This window comes from Babylonia areolata, chromosome 10 (genome assembly GCF_041734735.1).
Source record: "Babylonia areolata isolate BAREFJ2019XMU chromosome 10, ASM4173473v1, whole genome shotgun sequence".
NCBI classification, from domain to species: domain Eukaryota; kingdom Metazoa; phylum Mollusca; class Gastropoda; order Neogastropoda; family Buccinidae; genus Babylonia; species Babylonia areolata.
In genome coordinates, this window is record NC_134885.1 from 37,062,801 (window position 1) to 37,072,800 (window position 10,000).

General features: G+C 46.2%; 2 protein-coding genes across 2 annotated transcripts in view; one reads left to right on the forward strand and one right to left on the reverse strand.

Moving 5' to 3' along the window:
* The window catches only part of LOC143286973 (uncharacterized), a 71,865-nt gene that overhangs the window by 10,749 nt on the left and 51,116 nt on the right, over positions 1-10,000 (forward strand). The window lies entirely within an intron of this gene.
* The window catches only part of LOC143286972 (prestin-like), a 9,354-nt gene continuing 5,663 nt past the window's right edge, over positions 6,310-10,000 (reverse strand). The window contains exons 3-4 of the mRNA XM_076594960.1: positions 9,711-9,952; positions 6,310-8,814 (exon numbers count right to left, since the gene is read on the reverse strand). Coding sequence (XP_076451075.1) covers positions 6,762-8,814; positions 9,711-9,952 — 2,295 coding nt within the window. The 3' untranslated portion in view covers positions 6,310-6,761. The remainder of the gene's footprint in view (positions 8,815-9,710; positions 9,953-10,000) is intronic.

Here is a 10,000-nt window from a genome sequence, read left to right on the forward strand (position 1 = left end):
GAAATTTAACATTTGTTGTTATTTTTTGGCGGGGGTGGGGGTGGGTCTGTGTGGGTGGGGAGGGGAAGGGGGTGGGGGGTATGGGTTTTTTCAAGATCAGGACACTGTCCCTTTTTTTCTAAAACCATGCACACGTGGGGTGGATTTAATTAACACCCACCAACATTTTTTATGCCGTACTTGCAACTTTACAGTTAAGTCAAACATTTAAGAGAAAGAGAGGAGAGGTCAAAGATAGAGACAGAGAGACACGAGACAACTACACACATAGACTTAGATAATTACTGAACAACTCGCAACTTTATAGCCAAGTCATACATTTTAGAGAAAACGGGTAGTTGGAGGCGGGGGTCAGAATTTGGGTCGGGGGACAGAGACAGTAGCAGGGAGGCACAGACACACACACACACACACACACACACACACACACACACACACACACACATACACACACACACACACACACAGAGAGAGAGAGAGAGAGAGAGAAGAAAGATTGAAAGAGAAAGGGAGACATCCATAAATACAACAGAGACAGGCAGACAATTCGCACAGAGAAATGGACACAGTGGAGAGACTCAGGAAAAAAGAGAGACAAACAGACAGACAAACAGCCAGTCAGACAGACAGCGACAGAAATCAGACAGCGACAGAAATCAAAGAGAAAAGAAGGGAGGCAGTCCGTCCACGGAGCAAGGGAGACAACCCAGAGTAGGCAGGCCACGTCTGTTGCTGTGTCGCGTCGCAAAGAAGACACTGACCGTTCTTGTGCGTGTCACAGTAACAACATGTGGCCTCCTTCACCAGCGAGAGTGGACAGCGTCTGGTCATCATCAACATTACCTGCCTTCCTGCCTACCTGCCTACCTACCTGACTGCCCACCAAACTGCTTATATCCTATCTGCCTATTTCTTGTGCGTGTCACAGTAACGTGGCCTCCTTCACCAGCGAGAGTGGACAGCGTCTGGTCATCATCAACATTACCTGCCTTCCTGCCTACCTGCCTACCTACCTGACTGCCTACCAAACTGCTTATATCCTATCTGCCTAGGGTTAGGGTTAGGCCTATTTCTTGTGCGTGTCACAGTAACATGTGGCCTCCTTCACCAGCGAGAGTGGACAGCGTCTGGTCATCATCATTATCTGCCTTCCTACATACCTACCTACCTAACTGTCTACTTGCCTGCCTGCCTGCCTGCCTAACTTGCCACCAAGCTGCCTATTTCCTATCTGTCCACCTGCTTGCCAACATTTCTACCTTCCTACCAACCCATCTACCTACTTACTAAACTGTTTATCTCCTATCTGACTACCTACCAAATTTTCTGCCTACCTTAACTACTTATCTTCTGTCTGCCTACCTGCCTACCAACTTTTCTACTGTTCTACCTTACTGCGTATCTCCTATCTGACCACCTACCTAGCTACCTACCAACTTTTCTACCTACCTACCTACCTAACTGCATATCTCCTATCTTCCTACCTACTTACCAATCTGCCTATCTATCTGCCTATCGATTAATGTGCGTATCTACCTGCTTTGCTGCCTACCTGCCTACCTACTTACCAATCTGCCTATTTATCTGCCTATCGATTAATGTGCGTATCTACCTGCTTTGCTGCCTACCTGCCTACCTACTTGCCAACCGACCTGTATATCTCGTACCCGCCTACCTACCGAACTGCTTATCTGCGTAATTGCCCACCTGTGCTTACCTGTGTACCTCTCTACCAACTTACCGAACTGCTTACAGAACTACCGACCTACCTACCTACAACCAACTCAGCAAACTGCGTATCCAACTACCTTCCTGTCTACCTACCAGCCTACCAAACTGCTTATCCTACAACCTGCCTACCTATCTACCTACCAACCTTCTGAACTGCTTATCAAACTACCTTCCTGCCTGTCTATCTACCGAACTGCTTTCCCAACTATTTCTCAGCCTATTTCTCTGCATATGGAACTGCTTATGTACCTGCCTACTGCCTACCTATCTAACGAACTGTTTGTTTATCTGTCGACCTACATACCGAGCAGATTTTCTCATATCTACTACCGTACTGCTTATACATATACATATCTACATTTCTACCTTCCCATCTACCTGTCAGCATAACTGCTTAGCCGCCTACCTATCTACCGAACTGCTACCTACATACCAAACGATGGACTATTTATCTGCCTTTTTACATACCTGTTCTCTTACAATACTTGTATCCGTACCTACATATTTCTCACGTAGATTCGCCTAACTGCAGAATTACCAACGTGCGGTTATAAATGCGTTTGTGTGAAAAAAAGGATAAAACAAATGTCAGACGTGTGTTTGTGTGCGTGATTTCTTGTGTGTGTGTGTGTGTGTGTGTGTGTGTTCTCTTGATGGTTTAATCTCATTTTGTTTGTTACACGAGGTTCGTCTCCCTGCACACGAACCGTCAGCCGCCGTTCTTCTACCTCAGTCTTCGATAAAGGTTCTAAAGTGTACAGTCTTTTCTGTCACGCGCAGACCCATCTGATGTTTTCATATTGTAAAATATTATACCGCTAACGCATAGAAAACATCAAGCACACTCAAGGTTAACGACGATTAATTTATTTGACCAAAATACTCAAATAAAGAACTGTTGTTTGGAAGAAAAATAATGACGTTCACACTTCCAACCACACACAAAGGCTTCAATGTAAACTCGGTAAACAACTCGTAAATCGTAAGTCGTCATAACGTGACGTCCACACACGAATTACGCGACACTTATGACGTAATGGCACATACGTAGATGAATCAAATACGCACGCTAAAGATCCTGTAATCCATGTCAGCTTACGGTAGGTCATGGAAAAAAAAGAACATACCCAGCATGCACACCCCAGAAAACTGAGTATGGGTGTCTACATGATGGGATAGAAAATAAGCGTTTATACACGTGAAAGGTTACGTATCTGTGCGAGTCTGAAAACTGACTTAAGACACAGGAAACGAATGATGAGCGCCCACCGGCAGCTCTCAATCATCTTTACCCAGGTATGCAACATGTCTTTCAAATGAGTCTCTGTTTGTAGTAGTGCGCTTACAGCGATGTAAGTATCCATATCATCAACATCAGACAAAGCAATTTAACTGCTGTCACATTTCAGTATGATAGGAAAAGTCTTCTCCTTGCCTTTTCATCATTTCATCGTATCAGGAAAATAAATCTCCATTTGCCTTCTTCAGTTCAACGTATCAAATGTAGGAAACTCCCTTGGTAATTTCAGTTCATTGTATCAGGAGAAAACTCCATTGGCCTCTTTCATTTCGTTTTATGGGATAGGGAGGGAAGAAGGGGGACGGAAGGAAAGGGGGGGGGAGGGGGGGAGAGAGAGAATGAGCGGAGGTGGAGGAAGCCACATGGTGATCGTGTTGCGAGATGTGGACACTTCTTTTTGTCGTTAATAATGATAACAATAATCATAATAATTCTAATAGATATATTCATATCAGTATATATTTGTATTTGTATTTCTTTTTATCACAACAGATTTCTCTGTGTGAAATTCGAGCTGCTTTCCACAGGGAGAGCGCGTCGCTACACTACAGCGCCACCTTTTTTTTCTTTTTTTTTTTTTTTTCCTGCGTGCAGTTTTATTTGTTTTTCCTATCGAAGTGGATTTTTCTACAGAAATTTGCCAGGAACAACCCTTTTGTTACCGTGGGTTCTTTTACGTGCGCTAAGTGCATGTTGCACACGGGACCTCGGTTTATCGTCTCATCCGAATGACTAGCGTTCAGACCACCACTCAAGGTCTAGTGAAGGGGGAGACAAATTTAATGTATAGGTGCGGTGGTCAACTGTTTAGAGCACTGGATTCTGGCCCGAGTTTCCTGAGTTCAATCCCATCACACCTGGTGGATTGGGGATGGAGATTTTTTCCAATCTCACAGGTCAATATGTGCAGACCTGCTAGTGCCTTAACCTCTGTTCGTATGTATACGTACGCAGATCAAATACGCACGTTAAAGATCCTGTAATCCATGTCAGCGTTCGGTTGGTTATAGAAACAAGAACACACCCAGCATGCACACCCCCGAAAACGGAAAGTGGCTGCCTACATGGCGGTGTAAATAACCAAAACGGCCATACACGTGTTACATGTCTGTATAAGAGTGTGTGCATGACTGAAGCCTGATTGAATGACGGAGGAAACGAATGATGAGCGCCTACCTGCAGCTCTCAGTCAGCTCCACCCAGGTAGACAGCCTGTTGTGCAAATGAGTCTGCACTGCGCTTAAAACTTGGTTTCTGACCGAGGATGGGCGCTATATAAGTATCCATAACATCAACACCCTACAAAAGTAATGTCACTGTTGACACATTTCATTATAGGCCTGGGCTAATGGGAGAAATCTCCCCTAATCTTTATTCATTTCACCGTGACAAGAAAAGAAAACCCCGTTGGCCTGGTTTAGTATATCGTATTAAGTGGAGAAAACTACCTTGATTTATTTCAGTTCATCGTATCAAGAGAGGAACACTCCATTGGCATGTCTCGTTCCGTGGTGTCAGGCGGAGAGAAACAAAATTTTACGGGGAAGAGAGGAAAGAAGGAGGGAGGGGGGGGGGGGGGGAATGAGGGGCGGTGGAAGAAACCACATGATGATCGTGTTGCGAGATGTCAACACTTCTTTTCACCATGAAGAAGAAGAAGAATCAGAGTAAACATACAATAATCATTTATACCGTTAAATCTTCTGCGGAACCAAATCAAAGCTTTCACACTCGTCCATTACTGAAACATAGGGATGATGAAAGACTAAAATGTAACAGATATCATACATACATAGAGAGGGAGAGAGAGAGAGAGGCCTAGGTAGATAGATAGACAGACTGGTGGACAGACAGAAGGCTAGAGAAACTATGGACGGGAAAGGTGGAGGGTATGAAGGACCTACTTTGGAAAGAGGTGTGTTTTAATTGAGGCCAGACAAGAGAGAAAGAGCTGAGTGCAGAGGCCTGGCGAAGCGGAAGAGGGAGATCGTGATAATGCAAGGCCCAGAGACAGCGAAAGATGGGCGGCCGATTGTGGAGCCTCGGAGCATATTTTTGCACAGGTGTGTCTATGAATATCTATACACAAGTGTGTATGTGAATATTTCTACAATAGTGTGCCTGCATGTGTGAGCAGATGGATGGATGTTTCTTGGTATGTATGTGTGTGCATATGCATCTAGCCCATTTGTATACAAGCGAGTATATACGTGCCGAAGCATGCATGCGTACGTGTACGTGTGTATATTATTTGCGTGTGCACGCTTGCACACACACACACACACACACACACACAAACATACACACACACACACACACACACACAATTTTTCTTTTTTTAAAATGTTTATGTGCGTTTGTATTTTTCATTCATGTGTGTGTGTGTGTGTGTGTGTTGCTGTGCGTGTGTACGCGCGTATGTGTGTGTGTGTATGCACATGTGTATGCGTGCGTGTATGCGAGTACGTGTATGTACACACGTTGTTACTTTTCCATCTACGTAATTTATGTGCAAATGCATAAATGTATGTAAAAAACCTTGCGTGTCATTCATGTTTTGTATGTGTGTAAATATGTAATTTACTTATGTTACTTATGCATGTGTCTATGTCAATGTGTTAGGTAATTTCTATACCACGGATTGTATTTATTCATAGTAGTCTTATGCATATGTATGTTTGTGTACTGTGAGCATCGATGTTAAGTAAAAACAGATGACTGACCCATCTTTCAATTTAGGAACACGCGCGCGCGCGCGCGCGCACACACACACACACACACACACACACACACACACGAAAACGGTCATTACTTTTGATCCATTTATTATGATCCAAATTGTTCACCGAATCATCAACGAAGAAAGTGGCCCCCTCTCTCTCAAACAAAAAGGCACCGAGAACAACAAGCGGAAGAGAACCATGATACAGCAGAAACCATAAGTTTTTGTTGTTTTCTTCATTTAGTAGGATATCAACAAAAATCATTATCTAGACAAATACTTGAAATAGTAGAAGATATCTACGTTACATTCAATATACAGCTGCACAAACAAAAACTTTATGCTGAAGTTTAAACTATGTTGTTGTGGTTTTTTTAACCAGACCTTGTGGCAAAGTTTGTACGCTATTTCAAAAGTACAAAGCATTTTTTTCCCTTCTTTTTTTTCCTCAAATGTATGGCAAAGTGATAGTTATGAATATGAGATGACTGCAGTGCATAGAAACATAAATTTTGCGTAAAAGTGTGGAACTTTTTGTTAAGATGTGTAATCCCTACTCTCTCTCTCTCTCTCTCTCTCTCTCTCTCTCTCTCTCTCACGCACACGCACGCACGCGCGCACGCATATGCATACATGCACACACACACATGCGCACATAAAGCACCAAAACATAATGAACCAAGCTATCATAATCATTCCCAACCTGCTGCAACACATTATTCTTACATAATTTCTAAACGATTTTCTAAACGATTTTATATATCTCGCATGATTAATGACATTTTGTAACCTCGGCTATATCTTTGAATAACACCCTCTATAAACACAATAACAATCTATACCGTTATTCTTGTTTGGCAACGAACAGCTGAGAAACTTCAGAGTGAATTACAACGTCTGTAAAAGATACCCCCACCCCCTCCGTTCCCCCTTGTCTTTCTCAGAATACGGCACCAAGAGAGGTAAGACGGCTGTAGTTTGGTGATGCAATTCCTCAGCTTCACAAGACTACATCCTGGTTACGTACGAGTCCTCGGTAGCCTCCTCGTCAGAGAAGTCCTCCAGCTCCTGCTGAGAGAGGGCCTCCACCTGCTTGGTCTTGGCCACAGCGATGGCGTCCGACAATTCGAGAAAGATGTGATCCCTGGGGATCTTGTCGAAGGCACCCGCGTGCTTCATGGCCCTCTGCACGTCGGCGGAGACACAGGCGAGGAAGACCTTGACGTGCACGTGGGCGTACTCGCTGAAGATGTGGCACAGCACGTTAGAGCCCGAGGCGTCGATGTAGTTGATGGTGGAGCAGTCGATGATGATATGGTGAACCCTCCTCAGCTTCTTTAGCTTCTCGTCGCTGACGACCACCTCGCCGTACTCGTCGACCTGTTCGTCGTCGATGGTCACGGTGATGGAGGAATCCAAGGACGCGTGCCGGCTGACGTTGGTCTGGGAGCTGCCTCCAGGCAGGAAGTCCTGGCTCTTGCTCAGACCGTTCGACCCAGGGACGCGACCGAAGGTGGCGCTGGCGTTTTCGTCGATGGTGAAGACGGGGTTGTCCATGCTGCTGGCCGATATTTTCCTCTTCTCCTGCTTAAGGGCGTTCTGGGTCAGGTTCTGGTCCGAGTTGATGGACACGACGGAGGACCGCTTGTTGACCAGCAGGTTCTCCCCGGTCATGACGGAGTCGCGGCGTGTCTCTGGAGCCAGGCCCTGCGCCAAACGTTCCCGGCACTGTTTCTCGTACTGCTGTTCCCGCTTCTTGAGGAACTTGAGCAGCTTCCTGGGGTTGAGGGTGTTGCTGTACAGGCTGTTGCGGAAGATTTCGGCATTGGCGAAGTAGAGGTTGGACTGGAAACGGAAGATCTTCATACCAGGAATCTCGTGGGTGTCGTTATACTTCTTGGCCTCCACCAGCACGTTGTCCTTGCTCAGCTTGCCCAGACGGTAGCCCCGGGCGAACTGGGTCTGGAAGACGACGGTGATCAGGGACACCCCCACCCCCACCCCCAGCCCCACGTCGATGTCCAGAAACACCGTGCAGAAGAAGGTGAAGAACCAGATGACGAAGTCGAACTTGTTGATCTTCCAGAACTTCCTGCCGTCCAGGATCTGCACGAAGAGGCCTTTCAGGGAGATGAAGATGATGGCGGCGAGGGCGGACTTGGGCAGGGCCTGGAAGAGCGGGCCGATAAAGAGGATGACCGCCAGCATGACGATTGCGGTGAAGACCCCGCACAGCGTGGTGCGGGCATTCATGTTGCTGGCAACCATGGACCTGGGGGGAGCCACGCTGGACGGGAAGCAGAGGAAGAAGGATGACACAGCGTTGCACATGCCGTAGGCGATCAGCTCCTGAGAGTCGTCCACCTCGTAGTTGTGCTTCTTGGCGCAGATCTTGGCCATGGCGATGGTGTTGGCGAAGATGAGGATGGCCAGGATGAAGGCGTCCACTACGTACTTGGGCGTCTCCTTCAGCGCCCTCATGGGGACCATGGGCGGCGGGATGCTGTTGGGGAACGTGCCCACCACGTCCAGGTCGAAATTCTCCTCAAATTTCCCGAAGTGGGATATGAGTGTGGCCACGATGACGATGATCAGCTCAATAGGGATGGGTGCAAACAGTTTATGTTTGAATCTCTCGTTGATGCAGTCTTTGACCAGCTGGATGACGACGCATACGATGATGGCCGTGAGCAGCGCCGCCCAGTTGACGTTGGTAATGGCTGTGAAAATAGCTTCGTAGCTGTAGATGATCTTGAAGACGCCGGCGAACCTGGGCACTTTGATCCCCAGCATAGCAGGCAGCTGACTGGTTCCGATGTGAACAGCCGCTGCTGAAGTGAAGGCCGTGAAGAACGACTCGGACAGGTAGAAGGTTATGAAACCCAGTTTTAAGAGACCCAGTCCGATCATCATGAGACCAGAGATGAAGGCCACGCCCATGGCTATTTCCTCCTTGTAGTCTAGGTATTCTGGGATCTCGTCTAGAATGGCAGTGGTCCCATTGGTCCCATCGGTCCCATTGGTCAGCCACGGTCTGTCGGCCGCCCATTCCCCGCCTAATCTGTAACAAGTGATTTCATTGGTCAGTGAGGGATTTAACTGGTTAGGTTATACACAACACAGTAATGGAAAATAATTAAGAATGCGCTCGTGCAGGTTCTAAATACATGTACAATCCCCTCTCTCTCTCTCTCTCTCTCTCTCTCTCTCACGAATTTGTGCTCATGTGGTTACATTTATAAACAAGGTACACAACTTCAAGCGATTAGCTTTCTCTGGTAGATAAATGGCTCAGGGGGAAACACGCACACACTCCTGGAAGTTCCTTGTTTCTCATTGTGGTTTTCAACCAGGTTCGTATGCAACTTCCATGAACCACAATCAATATTGTCATTATTGGTGCCTTTCTTTATGTGTTCAATGTGAATTATGTCATACTGATAGTGAAGAAAAGAACCATTACAAGGGGAATTTCTTAATCTATTTATCACCATCATCATCATCATTATCAAATGTAAAACTGGAACTACTCTGGTATGGCCACGTATGAAGATTCAGTGGCCTTGGTAAAAAAAAAAAAAAAAAAAAAAAAGAAGAAGCAAATCCACCAAGGAACTGTTGTGGGAAGGAGACGGATGGGAAGACGGGAAGAAAAAACAATGAGCGGCTTGGGAGTAATACCACTGAAACGGTGCAGATGATGAAACAAAACAACAAAACAAAAACAAAAAATGCAGAATTGACGGGAAAATCATTTTTGCAGAGATACAGGCTATGGCACACAACCTAGAGGAATCTGAGGAACAGTAGTTCCCTTTTGTGAAGAAGAGGAGGAGGAAGAGAAAAGGAAGTAGTAGTATTAGAAGGAAAACAAGAACATCGTGATGATGATGATGATAATGACAACGACGACGACGACGACAAAGACGATGAACACAAACATCCACCCCCACAAACCTGTCAACCGTGGCAGCAGTGAGAATGCAAATGACGGCACTGGTGCCCATGGACACGTGGGCGGAGGTGCCGAAGATAACATAGAGGAGGACTGGCCAGACAGAGGTGAATAGGCCGTTCTCCACCTTCACGGAGGTCAGGGCCCCGAAGGCCAGGCCCTGGGGGATGTGCAGGATGCCCACCGTCAGCCCCGCGAATAAGTCCGCCATGGCGAACTCCTTCAGCTTGTAGTAGCGGATGTACTGGTGGGGGAAAGCAGAAAGGACTGCACGTTACCTTTATTGTAAACA